The following is a 22,515-nucleotide window of genomic DNA, read 5'->3' on the forward strand; positions in this document are numbered from 1 at the left end:
ACGTATATACAGTAATCCTGACACCCCCTCACCTGGGCAGGACACAGAGAAGCATTGCTGAGCCTCACTCTCCTCTCCCCGGCACTCCCTGAGGATATCACTGGATGGATTGGTACACACACGTCGTCTGCTCTGCACACCGGTCCCACACGATTGGCTGCAGTCGCTCCATCTGCCCCACGGGCTCCAGAAACCACACTCCATCTCATCTGAGGCCACCCATCCCGAGGTGTCATCTCCGCAGTCAGGGATCCCATTACATACCTGTAGATACAGAATAAAGATAAGAGACAGGAGGGCGCCAGGAACGGACGGGACACCCAGGACAGACGTCCTCCTTGTACCTGTTTAAACATCAGACAATGTCCATCGGGGCACAAATACTCTGGGCAGACTGGAGCTGTCTGGTTCCTGTGTTTGGGGGGAGAGATGGTCCCCGAGCTTTTCTCTACAACGGATACAAATGGTAAGTAAGGTGCTGTTATTTCAAAGGGTGTCAGTAAGATTGGCCTCTATTACAAGGGACCAGCGTTATTGTCTCAATCAGGGGGGCAGCAAATAGGAAATATAATTTTTTTTGTCTCTCTTGGTGGTAAATATATTTTCTGTTTTTCTTCTACATTGTCTGTCTCAGTGTGATACTAAGTGTGATACTAAGTGTGATACTAAGTGTGATACTAAGTGTGATACTAAGTGTGATACTAACTGTGATACTAAGTGTGATACTAAGCGTGATACTAAGCGTGATACTAAGCGTGATACTAAGCGTGATACTAAGCGTGATACTAAGCGTGATACTAAGTGTGATTCTAGTGTGATACTAAGTGTGATACTAAGTGTGATACTAAGTGTGATTCTAGTGTGATACTAAGTGTGATACTAAGTGTGATTCTAGTGTGATACTAAGTGTGATACTAGTGAGATACTAAGTGTGATACTAAGTGTGATACTAAGTGTGATACTAACTGTGATACTAAGTGTGATACTAAGTGTGATACTAAGCGTGATACTAAGCGTGATACTAAGCGTGATACTAAGCGTGATACTAAGCGTGATACTAAGTGTGATTCTAGTGTGATACTAAGTGTGATACTAAGTGTGATACTAAGTGTGATTCTAGTGTGATACTAAGTGTGATACTAAGTGTGATTCTAGTGTGATACTAAGTGTGATACTAGTGAGATACTAAGTGTGATACTAAGTGTGATACTAAGTGTGATACTAAGTGTAATACTAAGTGTGATACTAGTGTAATACTAAGTGTGATACTAAGTGTGATACTAGTGTGATACTAAGTGTGATACTAAGTGTGATACTAAGTGTGATACTAAGTGTGATACTAAGTGTGATACTAGTGTGATACTAAGTGTGATACTAAGTGTGATACTAGTGTGATACTAAGTGTGATACTAAGTGTGATACTAAGTGTGATACTAAGTGTGATACTAGTGTGATACTAAGTGTGATACTAGTGTGATACTAAGTGTGATACTAAGTGTGATACTAAGTGTAATACTAGTGTGATACTAAGTGTGATACTAGTGTGATACTAAGTGTGATACTAAGTGTGATACTAAGTGTGATACTAAGTGTGATACTAAGTGTGATACTAGTGTGATACTAAGTGTGATACTAAGTGTGATACTAGTGTGATACTAAGTGTGATACTAAGTGTGATACTAAGTGTGATACTAAGTGTGATACTAAGTGTAATACTAAGTGTGATACTAGTGTGATACTAAGTGTGATACTAAGTGTGATACTAAGTGTAATACTAAGTGTGATACTAAGTGTGATACTAAGTGTAATACTAAGTGTGATACTAGTGTGATACTAAGTGTGATACTAAGTGTGATACTAAGTGTAATACTAAGTGTGATACTAAGTGTAATACTAAGTGTGATACTAAGTGTGATACTAAGTGTGATACTAGTGTGATACTAAGTGTGATACTAAGTGTGATACTAGTGTGATACTAAGTGTGATACTAAGTGTGATACTAAGTGTGATACTAAGTGTGATACTAGTGTGATACTAAGTGTGATACTAAGTGTGATACTAAGTGTGATACTAAGTGTGATACTAAGTGTGATACTAAGTGTAATACTAAGTGTGATACTAAGTGTGATACTAAGTGTAATACTAAGTGTGATACTAGTGTGATACTAAGTGTGATTCTAAGTGTGATACTAGTGTGATACTAAGTGTGATACTAAGTGTGATACTAAGTGTGATACTAAGTGTGATACTAGTGTGATACTAAGTGTGATACTAAGTGTGATACTAGTGTGATTCTAGTGTGATACTAAGTGTGATACTAGTGAGATACTAAGTGTGATACCAAGTGTGATACTAAGTGTGATTCTAGTGTGATACTAAGTGTGATACTAAGTGTGATACTAGTGTGATTCTAGTGTGATACTAGTGTGATACTAGTGAGATACTAAGTGTGATACTAAGTGTGATTCTAGTGTGATACTAAGTGTGATACTTAGTGTGATACTAAGTGTGATTCTAGTGTGATACTAAGTGTGATACTAAGTGTGATACTAGGTGTAATACTAAGTGTGATACTAAGTGTGATACTAGGTGTGGTACTAGGTGTGATACTAAGTGTGATACTAAGTTGTCAGCTGTAAAAGTTTAGCAACCAATCAGATTCTAGCTTTCATTTATTTAGTACCTTCTGCAAAATTACAGCTAGAATCTGATTGGTTGCCATAGGCAACATCCCCACTTTCTCAAACCCGCAGCTTAGTAAATCTAGCCCTAAGTGTGATACTAAGTGTGGTACTAAGCGTGGTACTAAGCGTGGTACTAAGCGTGGTACTAAGCGTGATACTAAGTGTGATACTAAGTGTGATACTAGGTGTGGTACTAAGTGTGGTACTAAGTGTGGTACTAAGTGTGATACTAGGTGTGGTACTAAGTGTGATACTAAGTGTGATACTAAGTTGTCAGCTGTAAAAGTTTATTTGATCTTCACCAATTCACCATCATAATTCACATCGCTTTCCAGACAATATTGATTCATTCACATCAGTCCTGGCCCCATAGAGCCTCAGTTTAGGGGCCTGATATATTAGGGCAGGTATTCTGAACGCTCAGTGCTCTACGAACATATCCATGAGGTGCGGACTCCTGAATTCATCAAGGAACTAATCTTAAGATACGAGCCCCGTTGAATTCGGGGGCAGGTCTGCTGTGTTGTGCTACACAACATGCTGCAGGATACATCCAATAACTACGTGGATTATAAATTCTCAAAAGAACACACAGGAAAATAAACAAATTATAGAATTAATGTCACCTGGTATTAATAAAAACATTAATGATAAAACAGTGGGGGAATAAATTGTTTTTTTTTTTAAAAATATATATATTTTCCATAAAAATAAATGTTTCAGTTGCAGGTGATGCAGACACGTGTTATATCATGTACATGAGACTCGTCATGCAGACACGTGTTATATCATGTACATGAGACTCGTCATGCAGACACGTGTTATATCATGTACATGAGACTCGTCATTACTGATCAGGACTCAGACTAGCCCCAGAGCTAGAGCAAGAGATGCGGCAAAAACACCGATAACTTTGACGTGTACAGGGCTTGATTTTGACATGGCTGCATTTTGTCTGAGTTTATTACGTCCCTATTGGACACTGACTACGGAAACACGCCCCATCCCCGCCCAGTTAACTCCCCAAAGTTGCAAGTTGAAGTAAGTTCTTGTTACGCTCACTATCGCATGAGCATTGCTTGCGTACATGTCCGTGTCTCTGTTTCGCAGCCGTCTCTGTCTGTTCTGCGCACTATATGCTCAGCAGATACAAACATTGATGAATCAGGCGCTAAATGTTCTATCGCACGGTACATGCTGGACATGTGTTGTCTCTATGCAGGTGTTATTGGAGTCATATTCTACCATAAAGGAGTTAGTATTTTGTCCTGGTGTCCTGACACTGTGGTGAGGGCAATAAGGGGACGTGAGACCTGAGCCCCCAGATACCGGAAGCTTTTAGACTGCCGGGCTTCTCTTATGAAGTTGCAACAACCAAGTTTCCCACCAGCAAGGTTGTCCTCCGAGTACCAGTGTTATGAGGTTGGTTGGAGGACCGGTCCCTTGTCCCTCACCCCTCCTTCCCAAATGACTGACACCCTCTTCGGAACATTCCATCATCTTCTGCTGAACCTGGTATATAAGGAACCCTGAGAGAGTCCACTCAGCCCGGTCACTGTGCTCGTCAGTAAATAGTGTCACCCCCCCACCCAGAGACCAGACAAGCTGCACCATGTCTCACCACAAGTCTTCTCGTCCTCTCCCTGTGGACAGTCTGGAGCACCATCACATACCAGAGAGATGTTCACACACATTCTGTTAGCGCAGATAAAGTGCCCGGGGCAGGGGGGGATTTGTGTAGAACCTGCAAATAACAATTCATACACAGTTAGTGTGCCACCAATAGGCCCAGGCACGAGGGAACATCAGCTGCACCATTATTACCATATTACTAATAATAACTATATATATATATATATAACACTGCACTAGATCCACACAGGGATCTGCCACCTCTCTTACCACAGTTGTCCATGCTCTCATCGGATTGGTCGCGGCAGTGGGGGATCCCATCGCACAGCTGGCTGTACCCGATGCATTCCCCGCTCAGTGTACATTTGAACTGGTCGAGGTCACATGTTCTGTTACAATCATGTTCATCGCTGGCGTCCAGACAATCCACCTCGTTGTCACACAGCCAGCCCCGGGGTCTGCACTCGCCACTTCCACACCCAAACTCATAGCGGCCGCAGCTGCTGCCCGGAACACCGGCTGCGGTATAAATGTACAATATTAGCAGGTTACAATGATTTATCCACTGATTTACAGGTAATGGGCTGGAAGTGGAATTTCATTTAAGTAGTTTGAGACAGTGATCTGCAGTGAGCATAGAAAAAACAATCATAGGGAAAGAAGACAGTGATCCAGACAGAGAGATAAAGAGTGTTTTGGAGTGAGTATGAATATGAGAAAACAATCCAGAGGGAGTATAGAAAGGAGACCGGGATCTGGAGTGAGTATAGAAAGGAGACCGGGATCTGGAGTGAGTACAGAAAGGAGACCGGGATCTGGAGTGAGTACAGAAAGGAGACCGGGATCTGGAGTGAGTACAGAAAGGAGACCGGGATCTGGAGTGCGTACAGAAAGGAGACCGGGATCTGGAGTGCGTACAGAAAGGAGACTGGGATCTGGAGTGAGTACAGAAAGAAGACCGGGATCTGGAGTGAGTACAGAAAGGAGACCGGGATCTGGAGTGAGTACAGAAAGGAGACCGGGATCTGGAGTGCGTACAGAAAGGAGACTGGGATCTGGAGTGAGTACAGAAAGGAGACCGGGATCTGGAGCGAGTATAGAAAGGAGACCGGGATCTGGAGTGAGTACCAAAAGGAGACCGGGATCTGGAGTGCGTACAGAAAGGAGACTGGGATCTGGAGTCAGTACAGAAAGGAGACCGGGATCTGGAGTGAGTACAGAAAGAAGACCGGGATCTGGAGTGAGTACAGAAAGGAGACCGGGATCTGGAGTGAGTACAGAAAGGAGACCGGGATCTGGAGTGAGTACAGAAAGGAGACCGGGATCTGGAGTGAGTACAGAAAGGAGACCGGGATCTGGAGTGCGTACAGAAAGGAGACCGGGATCTGGAGTGAGTACAGAAAGAAGACCGGGATCTGGAGTGAGTACAGAAAGGAGACCGGGATCTGGAGTGAGTACAGAAAGGAGACCGGGATCTGGAGTGCGTACAGAAAGGAGACTGGGATCTGGAGCGAGTACAGAAAGGAGACCGGGATCTGGAGCGAGTATAGAAAGGAGACCGGGATCTGGAGTGAGTACAGAAAGGAGACCGGGATCTGGAGTGCGTACAGAAAGGAGACTGGGATCTGGAGTGAGTACAGAAAGAAGACCGGGATCTGGAGTGAGTACAGAAAGGAGACCGGGATCTGGAGTGAGTACAGAAAGGAGACCGGGATCTGGAGTGAGTACAGAAAGGAGACCGGGATCTGGAGTGAGTACAGAAAGGAGACCGGGATCTGGAGTGCGTACAGAAAGGAGACTGGGATCTGGAGTGAGTACAGAAAGAAGACCGGGATCTGGAGTGAGTACAGAAAGGAGACCGGGATCTGGAGTGAGTACAGAAAGGAGACCGGGATCTGGAGTGCGTACAGAAAGGAGACTGGGATCTGGAGTGAGTACAGAAAGGAGACCGGGATCTGGAGCGAGTATAGAAAGGAGACCGGGATCTGGAGTGAGTACAGAAAGGAGACCGGGATCTGGAGTGCGTACAGAAAGGAGACAGGGATCTGGAGTGCGTACAGAAAGAAGACCGGGATCTGGAGTGCGTACAGAAAGGAGACTGGGATCTGGAGTGAGTACAGAATGAAGACCGGGATCTGGAGTCAGTACAGAAAGGAGACCGGGATCTGGAGTGCGTACAGAAAGGAGACCGGGATCTGGAGTGAGTACAGAAAGGAGACCGGGATCTGGAGTGAGTACAGAAAGGAGACCGGGATCTGGAGTGCGTACAGAAAGGAGACCGGGATCTGGAGCGAGTACAGAAAGAAGACCGGGATCTGGAGTGAGTACAGAAAGGAGACCGGGATCTGGAGCGAGTACAGAAAGAAGACCGGGATCTGGAGTGCGTACAGAAAGGAGACCGGGATCTGGAGCGAGTACAGAAAGAAGACCGGGATCTGGAGTGCGTACAGAAAGGAGACCGGGATCTGGAGCGAGTACAGAAAGAAGACCGGGATCTGGAGTGAGTACAGAAAGGAGACCGGGATCTGGAGTGAGTACAGAAAGGAGACCGGGATCTGGAGTGCGTACAGAAAGGAGACCGGGATCTGGAGTGAGTACAGAAAGGAGACCGGGATCTGGAGTGCGTACAGAAAGGAGACCGGGATCTGGAGTGAGTACAGAAAGGAGACTGGGATCTGGAGTGAGTACAGAAAGGAGACCGGGATCTGGAGTGAGTACAGAAAGGAGACCGGGATCTGGAGTGCGTACAGAAAGGAGACCGGGATCTGGAGTGAGTACAGAAAGAAGACCGGGATCTGGAGTGAGTACAGAAAGGAGACCGGGATCTGGAGTGAGTACAGAAAGGAGACCGGGATCTGGAGTGCGTACAAAAAGGAGACTGGGATCTGGAGTGAGTACAGAAAGAAGACCGGGATCTGGAGTGAGTACAGAAAGGAGACCGGGATCTGGAGTGCGTACAGAAAGGAGACCGGGATCTGGAGTGCGTACAGAAAGGAGACTGGGACCTGGAGTGCGTACAGAAAGAAGACCGGGATCTGGAGTGCGTACAGAAAGGAGACTGGGATCTGGAGTGAGTACAGAAAGAAGACCGGGATCTGGAGTCAGTACAGAAAGGAGACCGGGATCTGGAGTGCGTACAGAAAGGAGACCGGGATCTGGAGTGAGTACAGAAAGGAGACCGGGATCTGGAGTGAGTACAGAAAGGAGACCGGGATCTGGAGTGCGTACAGAAAGGAGACTGGGATCTGGAGTGAGTACAAAAAGGAGACCGGGATCTGGAGTCAGTACAGAAAGGAGACTGGGATCTGAAGTGAGCACAGAAAGGAGACCGGGATCTGGAGTGAGTACAGAAAGGTGACCGGGATCTGGAGTGAGTACAGAAAGGAGACCGGGATCTGAAGTGAGTAAAGAAAGGAGACCAGGATCTAAAGTGAGTACAGAAGAGAGTAAAGAAGACAGTGATCCAGAATAAGTATAAAGACTAGACAGGCATCTGGAGTAAGGATAGAAAGGGGAGAGAATGATCCAGAGTAGCTACATCCTGATTGAGCATAGAATAGAGACGTGCGCAGGGTTAACATAGTAAAGAAGAAAATGATCCAAGGAAGAGTATAGAAACAAGAAAGTTTGAGCACTATGCAGTGAGACAAAGACACGGTCTGTAATATTCTGGTACGATTCTGTTTCCCATGTTATACCCTGGGGGCACCACTAACTCTCTGTGAGTTTAGTCAGTGACTAAAATTTCTCTAGCGAGAGAAACAGTCAAGTGAAAATCAGAGCAAACTTGTAACTATCATATCGCCAAATCTATGGACATTTTTCTAATAAAATAATTTGCAATGTTCAATTACATTTGAATTTTACACAACTTTTGAAAGACATTTGTTAATTATATTTTTACTTTAAGGTCTGTAATCCTTGAAGTGAAAGTATTATTAGCTATGACTGTAAATGGTGAGAGGATCATGATAAATGACTATTATTATTATATATCACCTGTGGTCTCATTGCCCGCTGGCGGGATTATCGTGGCGTTATCGGGGGGTGGAGATGCACATTGTGCTGGTTCCTCATCCGACCCATCAGCGCAGTCAGATATCCCGTCACACAGCTTCTCTTTTCTGACACATGATCCGTCCCCACAGACCCAGAGTCCTGGGGGACACGTTCCCAACCCTGCGACAATACAGAGAGAACCCCATTCTACAGACTGTTGTCATCAATTCAGTGTTTATTAGGACCACATGCGTATATTATACTGTATCCCCTGATACTGACTCAGTCCTGCAGGCTGCACATAGATTGTAGTCAGCGACCGTCTAGTTACCTGAGCAGACTATCTCATCTGTCCCGGTGGTGCAGTCTCTTTCTCCATCACACACCTTCTCCTTGCGCACACACAGCCCCTCTGGACACTGAAACTCATCGGATTGGCAGGAACAGCCCCTCTCATCACTGAAATCACCACAGTCATCGTGCCCATCACAGCGGTGAATGTACGGTACACATCTCCCCAGAGAGCAGCGGAAGTGAGCGGAGCTGCACCCCGAGGAGCAGTCTGGATGCACCCAAAGTAGGGAGAAGACGGAGAGGTCAGAATTAGTGTCGTGGGACAAGAAGTGGTTCCTACTAACGTGGCCTAGTACGGTGTAATGTCATCAGTGATGGCCTCAGCTCACCATCAAAGGGATGAGGGGGTATAATCCTAAATCCATTGGCTGCAGGCTACTAAACGAAGTTAGTACCTACACAATCCACTCACCTGATTCATCGGAGTCATCAGCAAATCCACAGTCAAGGTCACCATCACAGACGTGAGAACGTGGGATGCAGCGTCCGTTGGAACAGCGGAACTCAGCATGGCCACAGGCCTGAGCTGGGCAGCCCCATTCATCTGAGTGATCCACACAGTCAGCTCTGCCATCACAGCGGTGCTCCAAGGTGACGCATTGCCCGTTGGCACAGCGGTGCTCTTGTGGTGCACAAGTCAACGAGCAGATCTCATCTGACCCATCTGCACAGTCATCTTCGTTGTCACAGACCCAAGCATTGGGAACACAGCGCTCACTCAGGTGACAGGAAAATTCATCATCTCCGCAGTAGGAGGGCACAGAACAAGGCCCATCTGGGCACTGCCACTGGCCGGATGCACAAGTGCTGCAAAACGAGGACAAAACAAAACCAGACAGGAAACACTTTGTAACCTCACAAATTATCAGAGAAAATCTATATTCTCTTTCCAGAGACAGATAAAAACACTGAGATCCTTGATGTACGCTGCAAAACACCTCGTATTCAACCCTCTATCACCTAAGTACTGTGAGGTTGGATATTGGTTATTAAAAAGAATAAAATACTGTTGTGCAAATGCAAAGAAAGTTTTCTATACATTTGTAAGTTCCGCATACAGCTATGTGAAGAACTTAACAGAATTAACAGAAGGATCGGCTGAGCGTCCAGCACCTCGAGGCCGGACAGCTGCACGAGACAGGAGATAACGCCGCGCTAAAATGTTTTACTTCAAACTTTGAGAAAACTGTATTTTCCATCATGTGCTCAATCCGTGTAACATACATAATTAAATTACACCTCTTTTTATTATTGTATAATCACATACACAATATTTTATGTATAAATAAAGCCGGTCTAGGAGGATGTCCTTAGAGCTGAGTATCAGCTGTGTATGTGTCCACTTATCCTCTCCAGCTGGCTGATAAGCAGCAGAGATTCTAAGGCCTTGTTACCGGGTCAGACCTCAAGTACCCCGACAGTACCACCCAGTTCAATTACATACAATGTATCAATTTATCTTTATTTGTGCTAAATAAATCAGGACTGTGTTTTACATGTGGCAATTTTATGTCTGAAACTTTTTTATTATATTGCGCCTTAGTGCAACATAGAAGCACAATCTGGGTCCCCTGAAAAGTCTAGGACGAGACCCGGACATCACCAGCTGTGAGCCCTTTTGTGGAGTAGATTTGACCATTTGCCCCTCCACACTGCAAGCAGCAGCCCTACAACATCACCCTCTGATTCCCTTCATCTCATTTCAGTAATCTTAGCCCACAAAAGAAAATCTTGTTTCTAATCTGCTCCACAAAATTATGGGCATGGCTGCCCCAACTTCACACTGTGCAAGAAGTGTCCTCACTCTACCCAAAACTTCCCCTCAGCCTGTGCAGTCTCCACAAATGCTGATAACTCCCTCCGTAAACCCATGGTTCGAAAATAGAGGTCATGACAGGTCCAAACCTGGGGTGTGCATTGCTCCATGTTTATGTTGCTCGTCATACATGTCCTTCTCAGACTACATAAGTGCATGAGCGCAGACAGAGAAGATGTAGAAATAATTGTGAATAGTGGAGACAATCTGATATAAGTACTTTAGACTCAGTATAACTGGTGTTTATACCACTGAGGTGGCTTCAAGTCATCATCATCCTCATCATCACCACATATATATATATATATAATGTGTATAATGTACAGAAGAAGGATGCTAATGACAGGAGCACAGGACGAGACCTACCAGTTGTGGCATCCTTGCGTCACTATGGCACGAGTGGGGAAGGCCAGGCTCTGCCAGTAACACGGGCACTCAGAAGGGTCGATACAGCTCCCCTCTAAATCATGGAAAGAAGCTTCATTACTGATATAAGAGCATTCAGTTTACAGTAATCCGGCATATGTTAGATCACAACAATGTTCATTATAGGACGGGTCATAGAGTCTGAGTTTCTCTTAGATCCTACAATCACATCTGGTCCAGGAACCCTAAGGGTTGATATCTATGTTATTCCATAGCTGCCCCTGACTGTGAGGACCCCTAGTGGTGAACAGGCAGATAGTAGAATAGTAGGTTTAATCCTTATGTCATAGAGCGCTACAGAGTATATATATTTATAATGATTTTAATGTTGGGTACGTGATCTTCCAGTGTCCACCTACCATGTAGGACCTTCTCCTGAGGACAGAAACATCCTTCCACGCAGGACAGAGATGCGCAGTGCTCCGCGGGATCCAGCCCCATGTTTCTGCAGGTCTGAGGGCAGGTGGGTCCACAGGCCTCGTACACCAGCCCGTTGTCACACTGCATGGCTGTGCAGGAGAAGATCACAGTCATTAGGAATATATATATATATATATATATATATATATAAATATATATATGTATGTATAGGGCTCCCATTAGCTAATTATTTCACCATGATTTACACAACTGATGCGGGTGAATTAAGAGGTTAAGGTTGGGTTCCTTTAACTCTTTTATCTAACTTAGGACCTAAAATGAATTGTTGAGGAATTTTATGGTCACATTGTTGGGCCAGATATTACGTTCATGAGAGTCTGCCACACATGGCTGTATTAGTAGGAGGTGATTATTAGTAGGAGGTGATTACTAGTAGGAGGTGATTACTAATAGGAGGTGATTATTAGTAGGAGGTGATTACTAGTAGTAGGTGATTATTAGTAGGAGGTGATTACTAGTAGGAGGTAATTATTAGTAGGAGGTGATTATTAGTAAGAGGTGATTATTAGTAGGAGGTGATTACTAGTAGGAGGTGATTATTAGTAGAAGGTGATTACTAGTAGGAGGTGATTATTAGTAGGAGGTGATTACTAGTAGTAGGTGATTTTTAGTAAGAGGTGATTACTAGTAGGAGGTGATTATTAGTAGGAGGTGATTATTAGTAAGGTGATTATTAGTAGGAGGTGGTTATTAGTAGGAGGTGATTATTTGTAAGAGGTGATTATTAGTAGGAGGTGATTATTAATAGGAGGTGATTACTAGTAAGAGGTGATTACTAGTAGGAGGTGATTACTAGTAGGAGGTGATTATTAGTAGGAGGTGATTATTAGTAAGAGGTGATTATTAGTAGGAGGTGATTACTAGTAGGAGGTGATTATTAGTAGGAGGTGATTACTAGTAGGAGGTGATTATTAGTAGGAGGTGATTACTAGTAGGAGGTGATTATTAGTAGGAGGTATTTACTAGTAGGAGGTGATTACTAGTAGGAGGTGATTATTAGTAGGAGGTGATTACTAGTAGGAGGTGATTATTAGTAGGAGGTGATTACTAGTAGGAGGTGATTATTAGTAGGAGGTGATTATTAGTAGGAGGTGATTACTAGTAGGAGGTGATTATTAGTAGGAGGTGATTATTAGTAGGAGGTGATTACTAGTAGGAGGTGATTATTAGTAGGAGGTGATTATTAGTAGGAGGTGATTACTAGTAGGAGGTGATTATTAGTAAGAGGTGATTATTAGTAGGAGGTGATTACTAGTAGGAGGTGATTATTAGTAGGAGGTGATTACTAGTAGGAGGTGATTATTAGTAGGAGGTGATTATTAGTAGGAGGTGATTATTAGTAGAAGGTGATTACTATTAGGAGGTGATTATTAGTAGAAGGTGATTACTAGTAGGAGGTGATTATTAGTAGGAGGTGATTACTAGTAGGAGGTGATTATTAGTAGGAGGTGATTATTAGTAGGAGGTGATTATTAGTAGAAGGTGATTATTAGTAGGAGGTGATTATTAGTAGAAGGTGATTACTAGTAGGAGGTGATTACTAGTAGGAGGTGATTATTAGTAGGAGGTGATTATTAGTAGGAGGTGATTACTAGTAGGAGGTGATTATTAGTAGGAGGTGATTATTAGTAGGAGGTGATTATTAGTAGAAGGTGATTACTAGTAGGAGGTGATTATTAGTAGAAGGTGATTACTAGTAGGAGGTGATTATTAGTAGGAGGTGATTATTAGTAGAAGGTGATTACTAGTAGGAGGTGATTATTAGTAGGAGGTGATTATTAGTAGAAGGTGATTATTAGTAGGAGGTGATTTCTAGTAGGAGGTGATTTCTAGTAGGAGGTGATTATTAGTAGGAGGTGATTACTAGTAGGAGGTGATTATTAGTAGGAGGTGATTACTAGTAGGAGGTGATTATTAGTAGAAGGTGATTACTAGTAGGAGGTGATTACTAGTAGGAGGTGATTATTAGTAGGAGGTGATTATTAGTAGGAGGTGATTTCTAGTAGGAGGTGATTTCTAGTAGGAGGTGATTATTAGTAGAAGGTGATTTCTAGTAGGAGGTGATCATTAGTAGGAGGTGATTACTAGTAGGAGGTGATTATTAGTAGGAGGTGATTATTAGTAGGAGGTGATTACTAGTAGGAGGTGATTATTGGTAGGAGGTGATTATTAGTAGGAGGTGATTATTAGTAGAAGGTGATTACTAGTAGGAGGTGATTATTAGTAGGAGGTGATACGCACGACACAAGTCCTGTGACCTCCAGCGGATGTACACTCCGTGCTGGTTACACTCCTCCACATACGTTGCGATGGCCGTGCATAGACACTCGCAGTCTCCGCCAGAATCACATCTGAGGGAAGGTAAAGAGATGAACTCATATACAGCTGGAAACAGAGGATGGTCTCCATTATTGTGAGTTATCACCTACCCGCAGGCGTCGTACACACACCAGTCGTAGTACTGTTGACAGGGCACCTCCTGATGGCATGGGGCAAACAGCGGCTGCATGAGGAGCCCACAGCTCTTCCTCGCCCAGGTGGCTCGATGACTGTTCTCCTGGGAGGGGCATAAATTCCTAATTACACAATGCTGTAGACATATATCACAGACTTCATCTGTCTCCTCTTACTGTACTTTGTAATATCCCAGTGAATATATATATGCAGGATAACGCACCCCATAGAAGTCGCAGAGACATTCAATGAGCGGCATGATGACAGCTTTCATATGGGTAACACAGTAGGGGGTGCATTATTAAACTTATAATATACGATAAAGAAGTATAAACAGTTTAGTATTTTAATTATAATTGTGTTAAATTTAATTTTGTTGTTGTTTATAACACAGAAATGAAGGAGTGATGTCACTGGTGTCACATGGCTCAGAGTGATGTCACTGGTGTCACAAGGCTCAGAGTGATGTCACTGGTGTCACATGACTCAGAGTGATGTCACTGGTGTCACATGGCTCAGAGTGATGTCACTGGTGTCACATGGCTCAGAGTGATGTCACTGGTGTCACATGGCTCGGAGTGATGTCACTGGTGTCACATGGCTCAGAGTGATGTCACTGGTGTCACAAGGCTCAGAGTGATGTCACTGGTGTCACATGGCTCAGAGTGATGTCACTGGTGTCACATGGCTCAGAGTGATGTCACTGGTGTCACATGGCTCAGAGTGATGTCACTGGTGTCACATGGCTCGGAGTGATGTCACTGGTGTCACGTGGCTCGGAGTGATGTCACTGGTGTCACATGGCTCAGAGTGATGTCACTGGTGTCACATGGCTCGGAGTGATGTCACTGGTGTCACATGGCTCAGAGTGATGTCACTGGTGTCACATGGCTCAGAGTGATGTCACTGGTGTCACATGGCTCAGAGTGATGTCACTGGTGTCACGTGGCTCGGAGTGATGTCACTGGTGTCACATGGCTCAGAGTGATGTCACTGGTGTCACATGGCTCAGAGTGATGTCACTGGTGTCACATGGTTCAGAGTGATGTCACTGGTGTCACATGGCTCAGAGTGATGTCACTGGTGTCACATGGTTCAGAGTGATGTCACTGGTGTCACATGGCTCAGAGTGATGTCACTGGTGTCACATGGTTCAGAGTGATGTCACTGGTGTCACATGGCTCAGAGTGATGTCACTGGTGTCACATGGTTCAGAGTGATGTCACTGGTGTCACATGGCTCAGAGTGATGTCACTGGTGTCACATGGCTCGGAGTGATGTCACTGGTGTCACGTGGCTCAGAGTGATGTCACTGGTGTCACATGGCTCAGAGTGATGTCACTGGTGTCACATGGCTCAGAGTGATGTCACTGGTGTCACATGGCTCGGAGTGATGTCACTGGTGTCACATGGCTCGGAGTGATGTCACTGGTGTCACATGGCTCAGAGTGATGTCACTGGTGTCACGTGGCTCGGAGTGATGTCACTGGTGTCACATGGCTCAGAGTGATGTCACTGGTGTCACATGGCTCAGAGTGATGTCACTGGTGTCACATGGCTCAGAGTGATGTCACTGGTGTCACATGGCTCAGAGTGATGTCACTGGTGTCACGTGGCTCGGAGTGATGTCACTGGTGTCACATGGCTCAGAGTGATGTCACTGGTGTCACATGGCTCGGAGTGATGTCACTGGTGTCACATGGTTCAGAGTGATGTCACTGGTGTCACGTGGCTCAGAGTGATGTCACTGGTGTCACATGGCTCAGAGTGATGTCACTGGTGTCACATGGCTCAGAGTGATGTCACTGGTGTCACATGGCTCAGAGTGATGTCACTGGTGTCACGTGGCTCGGAGTGATGTCACTGGTGTCACATGGCTCAGAGTGATGTCACTGGTGTCACATGGCTCGGAGTGATGTCACTGGTGTCACATGGCTCAGAGTGATGTCACTGGTGTCACATGGCTCGGAGTGATGTCACTGGTGTCACGTGGCTCAGAGTGATGTCACTGGTGTCACATGGCTCAGAGTGATGTCACTGGTGTCACATGGCTCAGAGTGATGTCACTGGTGTCACATGGCTCAGAGTGATGTCACTGGTGTCACATGGTTCAGAGTGATGTCACTGGTGTCACATGGCTCAGAGTGATGTCACTGGTGTCACATGGCTCAGAGTGATGTCACTGGTGTCACATGGCTCGGAGTGATGAAAGGTATAGAGAAGGTAACACACATCTGAGTGTGAGGGTCACCTCATACACGCATCTTTATTTGCTTCACTTCGCTGTATTATGGGGAATTATGTCTCCAATAATGTAAAGTAAAATGATATTAGGAGTCACCTCAGACTTATGTGGATGGAGAGTTCCGCTATATGTTATACTATACTGTCTGTATTCTATGTACTCCGGCCTCTATATATCTACGTTTGCCAAATATATTCACTGTGCTCTACATATTGTGGCAGTAGGGGCAGTTTGTCACACAGTAATAGAGAAAAGACTGGTGGGGTCCTGGTAATCTGCAGTCTGAGATAACTCTGTACACAGCGCAGGAACACAGGGGAGCACCTGGTAATCTGCAGTCTGAGATAACTCTGTACACAGCGCAGGAACACAGGGGGAGCACCTGGGAATCTGCAGTCTGCGATAACTCTGTACACAGCGCAGGAACACAGGGGAGCACCTGGTAATCTGCAGTCTGCGATAACTCTGTACACAGCGCAGGAACACAGGGGAGCACCTGGTAATCTGCAGTCTGAGGATAACTCTGTACAAAGCGCAGGAACACAGGGGAGCACCTGGGAATCTGCAGTCTGAGGATAACTCTGTACAAAGCGCAGGAACACAGGGGAGCACCTGGGAATCTGCAGTCTGAGATAACTCTGTACACAGAGCAGGAACACAGGGGAGCACCTGGGAATCTGCAGTCTGAGGATAATTCTGTACAAAGCGCAGGAACACAGGGGAGCACCTGGGAATCTTCAGTCTGAGATAACTCTGTACACAGAGCAGAAACACAGGGGAGCACCTGGGAATCTGCAGTCTGAGGATAACTCTGTACACAGCGCAGGAACACAGGGGGAGCACCTAGGAATCTGCAGTCTGAGGATAACTCTGTACACAGCGCAGAAACACAGGGGGAGCACCTGGGTGTAATCAATGAAGGAATCAGCCAGAGCAACAGGACAGGAAGCTGAAATAGCTGGGCTTGTGCTATGGGTGGAAGACTGGTGCCCACAAGTGTCCAGTTAGGGATCTAACTGGTACAGCCAGCGTTAGGGCTATGGTGCTTCATAAATATGTTTGTATGTTTGGTGTGATTACTGAAGACACTGCAGAGGCTGTGCGATCTATCCTCACAAGAAAATAAACAGCAAAGTGGTTCAGCAAAACCTGTGTGAGGAGCAGTTTGTTTGGTGTGCTTTTCACAATATATATATATATAGTCATATGCCAGTAGGCTTGGGCCCCACGTAATGTTAATGACAAGTCGGTTACGGCACATTCTGATCCCTGATAGCGTATACGGGTGGGATATATATAAAGTGAGCACAAGAGAAATATTGCGGCTTACGTTATATTATACATTACAGTATAGAGCTTATACCGTGCACGGATGCTCAAAGTCGTCGCTGTGAACCTCAGGGCACAAGAGGCTCATTCTCCAGCTATTTCCAAACAGGTCCGCTGTGGGCTCAATAATCCCCTGACGACTTGTGAAGTCATTCTCTGTGTCGCCATCAAAGTTCCCACACAACCCACTGACGCGGCCACGGAATGTGGGGTCTAGTTTCACATAGACGCGGGTCCCTGGAAGGTATGAGATGGGAAAGTGACTCTTGTGTGGGAGAGACAAGGTCGGTGAGTGCTCCCAAATATCACAGTAATCCGTGATAATCATACCCATATCTTACTTAATAAACATCTATTTCTTAAGCATCATTACACATAATTTAAAATAGGTTTGAAATGATTTTATGTGTGGGCAGCACGGTGGCTCAGTGGTTAGCACTTCTGCCTCACAGCGCAGCGGTCATGAGTTCAATTCCTTTACATGACCTTATCTGTGTGGAGTTTGTATGTTCTCCCTGTGTTTGTGTGGGTTTCCTCCAGGTGCTCCGGTTTCCTCCCACACTCCAAAAACATACTAGTAGGTTAATTGGCTGCTATCAAAATTGACCCTAGTCTGTCTGTCTGTCTGTCTGTGTGTTAGGGAATTTAGATTGTAAGCTCCTATGGGGCAGGGACTGATGTGAGTGAGTTCTCTGTACAGCGCTGTGGAATTAGTGGCGCTATATAAATAAATGGTGATGATGATGATGAAGCATAAGGAACCAATCAGCAGCACTATTACATGGCCGTATATGGACTCTGTATCTATCACTGGTTTCTTATTAATCACGTTGTCAGATATCAATATATAACAGTTAATAAAGACTGCGAGTACCGGACAGCTCTTCTAAGCAAAACTTGTATTCTGTAGGTCAAAGGTAAATTCTCCGGACTAAACGAATATCTTTTATAAAAGTCACAGGTAGATATTTCGTCAGTTTCCTTGTTCTTCCTTATTGTGGCCGCCATTTATGTGGTGCCATTTTGTGCACAATTGATTTCAATCATCATCGCACAGATAAGGATTGGAATATTGTGCGTATTTATTAATACTCTTCATAGCAACAGCAGTTTCTGCGCAGATCCCTCTCCTATCGTTCCTATGGTCACTATCGCAGTGACCACCTTTAGTTAGTGACCGGAGGGGAGAGCAGTAAGATGAGGAGAGGGATCCGGAGATCCTTCGACCACAATGCTCTCCCCATAGGAGTAGAGCTGAACACTTACACATACGGTAATGTGCGCAGTCTGAGCTGTGTGCGCTGAGTTGTACATTACTGTATGGGAAATGACATTGTCAGCACTTGTTACATTGTGGTACAGGCCAGTCCCCATAGACATATATGGAGACTGCTCTGGATATCGAAGCAAAATGCAAAGTAGCAGATATCTCTATGATGTGTTAATACATATGTACGATACTTAGATTTGTGTCTACAGTTTTCAGGGAATTTGCATGAAAATAAGGATTAATAAATAGGCCCATAAGACTTTCCGGTCATCCTTACGGTTCGTTATCCAGCTGATATGAAAGTTGACCAAGTTAGTAATACTTTGTGCTCTTAATTCAGCAACCACAAGCCTTTGTAGGATAAAAGTAATTTCAGGTCTTATGAATTAGTGTAGATTTCGCACTCACCTCCGTCCCACAGAACGCTGAGTCCCAGGTGCGCGATGAGGATGGTAAATAATCCGGCCTGTTCCAGGATAATCCCGTTCCCGCTGTACATCTTGGGGAGTCGCACAGCTGCGCCATTCACTGTTACCTCTTTACCTGCGGAGGACAGGGCATCAGATACTGATATACACAGCACAGGATGATTATAATCAGAGAGACCTTGACAGATGAACCCCAAATCTCATCCTCACACCAATGTACACAGATAATACAACGGACTTAGATTTATTTTACATTATATTGTAAATGTTCCTGCAACAAAGATCCTGATACAAATAATCTGCTGGCTGTCAGCACTTAAGGACGTCAGTCGTAACAATTGTATCAGGTAGATATATGATTTGGTAAATAATGAGGATAAAATGACTGATTCACGGGTTGTGAAAGTGTGCCTGGGGGGGGACGCGCAGATTGTGAAAGTGTGCTTGGGGGGGGACGCGCAGATTGTGAAAGTGTGCTTGGGGGGGGACGCGGGTTGTGAAAGTGTGCCTGGGGGGGGACGCGCAGATTGTGAAAGTGTGCTTGGGGGGGGGACGCGCAGATTGTGAAAGTGTGCTTGGGGGGGGACGCGGGTTGTGAAAGTGTGCCTGGGGGGGGACGCGGGTTGTGAAAGTGTGCCTGGGGGGGGGACGCGGGTTGTGAAAGTGTGCCTGGGGGGGGCGCGCGGATTGTGAAAGTGTGCCTGGGTGGGGGACAACACGCGGGTTGTAAAAGTGTGCCTGGGGGGGGGACGCGGGTTGTGAAAGTGTGCCTGGGGGGGGGACGCGGGTTGTGAAAGTGTGCCTGGGGGGGGGACGCGGGTTGTGAAAGTGTGCCTGGGTGGGGGACGCGGGTTGTGAAAGTGTGCCTGGGGGGGGCGCGGATTGTGAAAGTGTGCCTGGGTGGGGGACGCGGGTTGTGAAAGTGTGCCTGGGGGGGGGACACGGGTTGTGAAAGTGTGCCTGGGGGGGGGCGCGGGTTGTGAAAGTGTGCCTGGGGGGGGACGCGGGTTGTGAAAGTGTGCCTGGGGGGGGACGCGGGTTGTGAAAGTGTGCCTGGGGGGGGCGCGGATTGTGAAAGTGTGCTTGGGGGGGGACACGCGGGTTGTGAAAGTGTGCCTAGGGCGCCAAGGACCCTAGCACCGGCCCTGCTTGTGTGAGCTCCAGGTCCTCATGTTATCTGGTCAATCCATCAGACTGGCTAATGGAAGAACCTGTCTTATTATAGCCAAGAGTCAGCTCAACTTGGAGACTGATCTTATTGGTCATCGCTTGGACCAAAGAGCATGATCAGCCCCTGTACAATTAGCATTATATTGCTGCACTGTCCTTTAAGTTTCCCACCCAGGACCTCTCACTCTCACAGACCTCTCAGCAGATGAACGATTGTGTTTCCGATCGTCACCACAACAGACTTGGTGCAGGTAATGCCGCTACTGCCGCATGGCACATTCTCAGTGGTGACGGTGAACAGCCCATTGGTTTCTCTGGACAGAATATACTGACAGTCTCCCAGGAAGGTGAAGGAGCGCCCATCGAAGGTGATATAATGAGGGTCACCGGTGGCTGTGCAGAGCCCGGCACACTGATAATCGGTGCATTGCCACCGCCGGTCCTTACACACACTGCAAGAGAAGACCAAAGATGGACATATATAGAACTTTACCAGAATTCTATGCAATTCTACAATCTTGAGGCCAAGGATCTCCTTTTGCCTTTGCAGTAAAGCAATCCTTCCAGCAGTAAGGAAGGACATTGACAACACCAACAGTGTCAATGTGAAACCACTGGATGTTCTGGGGGGCTCATCGGATCAGAAGACCCCCGGGTAAGTAAAATGCTGTATTTTATATTAACTTAGTGGACTCAACCTGTTACGACATTGAATGTGTTATGTGTAGTTGCTCCCACAGTTCCCGTCAAATAAAGTGTCCGTCAGATTCTCCCAGCACTTCTTACCAGGAGTTACATTCTTTGGTAATGGTCGTGTTGGGGGGGTACAGTTTCCCATGATGATGGCAAGGACAGTCCTCTGGGGGGATACATCTGTCCATCTGTTACCGGGAACAGAGGTGTTATTACAGCAGCACAATGAATTCAGTAATTATCTAGAGCTGACACCGAGTGACCAGAGACTGACCTGAAGTACGGTGCCCTCTGGACATACGCAGCCATCCACAGTATTGGAGCAGCTCTTGTTTAGTTCTAGGTCGTCGCAGGTAAACACACAGGACCCGAATTTATACACCAAATCACCGGGGCAAGACGCCACTTCTGGGCAGCTGTTCTCCGTACAATTCCACACCCCATTCACACAGACACTGAAATAAGACTCCAACAATTTACCTGGACAATATCATAGGGTGGACACGTTACTTGACAATAGTAGGAGACAGATTTAAAGCAATGATTGCTCATCTTAATTATTTATAACGGGAGCTTTATGCCCTAGGCCAGTGGATCCCAAACTGTGCACCCCAGGGCTGGTGGTAAGCAAGGCGGGGGACTACTTTAACTATTTTGGCCTAGGGGTGCCTTGAAAAAACTTATGGATACCCTAAGGGTGCCTCAAACTGAGAATGTTTGGGATCCACTGACTTAGGCCATAACAATGACCATTCAGTTCCTAAAAACTGCATTGTAAATATTTAATGATCACTGCTATATTGGTTCTGGCTGGGCCAAATATGTATTGTGCTGCCTGCTGTGGTCATGTGGGGTATTGTAGCCTATGGGAAGCAGTCACGTGGTTGAGACATTCAATGAAATCAACCTATCCTGTGGGGCAGAGGAAACAGGTCATAGGGTGATTTCATCAGACATCTCCTACCACCACTTCCATGTGCAGGAGGCTCCAGAGAAGAGATCTGGCACCCCGGATGTCTCTGACCCATAGGCTGATTTCCTGAGACATGTAACAACACATCCATGTGCAGCAGGCTCCAGAGAAGAGATCCGGCACCCCGGATGTCTCTGACCCATAGGCTGATTTCCTGAGACATGTAACAACACATCCATGTGCAGCAGGCTCCAGAGATAAGATCCGGCAGTGAAGATGTCTCTGGGTCCAGAAGAGTTCTACTTGAAGTTCTCCAGGCTATTCATTGCTATCACTATCCTAATTCATGTGTGACTTACCAGTTCTTGCATTTCTGCTGGACTGTGTTCCCCGGCTGATAGGTCTGTCCTCCATGAAAACACGGGCACATTGAAGGGCGGACACACTGTCCACTGTCATCCAGAACCAGACCCTTCGGACAGTTACATCCAGCCACACAGCCGACCAGCTCCCGACAGGATCCGGCTTCTGCTAAGCGTAGGTCGGCACATGTGCTCTTGCAGGGGGCAGAACACTCCATGTACACCTGGCCTCCGGTGCACTGAACAGCTGGGGAGGAAAACAAGAATTTACACATCTGGAGACTAAGCCCGGGAGAAGC

General features: G+C 45.9%; 1 protein-coding gene across 1 annotated transcript in view; it reads right to left on the reverse strand.

Annotated features, from left to right (window-relative positions):
• LOC142159549 (SCO-spondin-like) overlaps window positions 1–22,515 on the reverse strand; it is a 180,619-nt gene that overhangs the window by 122,464 nt on the left and 35,640 nt on the right. Inside the window, exons 19-38 of the mRNA XM_075214441.1 lie at window positions 22,214–22,463; window positions 21,216–21,396; window positions 21,035–21,129; window positions 20,444–20,700; window positions 19,059–19,193; window positions 17,415–17,617; window positions 13,782–13,909; window positions 13,594–13,703; window positions 11,271–11,420; window positions 10,852–10,945; window positions 9,082–9,476; window positions 8,647–8,877; window positions 8,316–8,495; window positions 7,425–7,561; window positions 6,476–7,321; window positions 5,505–6,391; window positions 4,587–4,819; window positions 4,306–4,428; window positions 345–448; window positions 33–264 (exon numbers count right to left, since the gene is read on the reverse strand). Coding sequence (XP_075070542.1) covers window positions 33–264; window positions 345–448; window positions 4,306–4,428; window positions 4,587–4,819; window positions 5,505–6,391; window positions 6,476–7,321; window positions 7,425–7,561; window positions 8,316–8,495; window positions 8,647–8,877; window positions 9,082–9,476; window positions 10,852–10,945; window positions 11,271–11,420; window positions 13,594–13,703; window positions 13,782–13,909; window positions 17,415–17,617; window positions 19,059–19,193; window positions 20,444–20,700; window positions 21,035–21,129; window positions 21,216–21,396; window positions 22,214–22,463 — 4,971 coding nt within the window. The remainder of the gene's footprint in view (window positions 1–32; window positions 265–344; window positions 449–4,305; window positions 4,429–4,586; window positions 4,820–5,504; window positions 6,392–6,475; window positions 7,322–7,424; window positions 7,562–8,315; window positions 8,496–8,646; window positions 8,878–9,081; window positions 9,477–10,851; window positions 10,946–11,270; window positions 11,421–13,593; window positions 13,704–13,781; window positions 13,910–17,414; window positions 17,618–19,058; window positions 19,194–20,443; window positions 20,701–21,034; window positions 21,130–21,215; window positions 21,397–22,213; window positions 22,464–22,515) is intronic.

This window comes from Mixophyes fleayi, chromosome 5, assembly GCF_038048845.1.
Source record: "Mixophyes fleayi isolate aMixFle1 chromosome 5, aMixFle1.hap1, whole genome shotgun sequence".
In the NCBI taxonomy this organism is placed as follows: Eukaryota; Metazoa; Chordata; class Amphibia; order Anura; family Limnodynastidae; genus Mixophyes; species Mixophyes fleayi.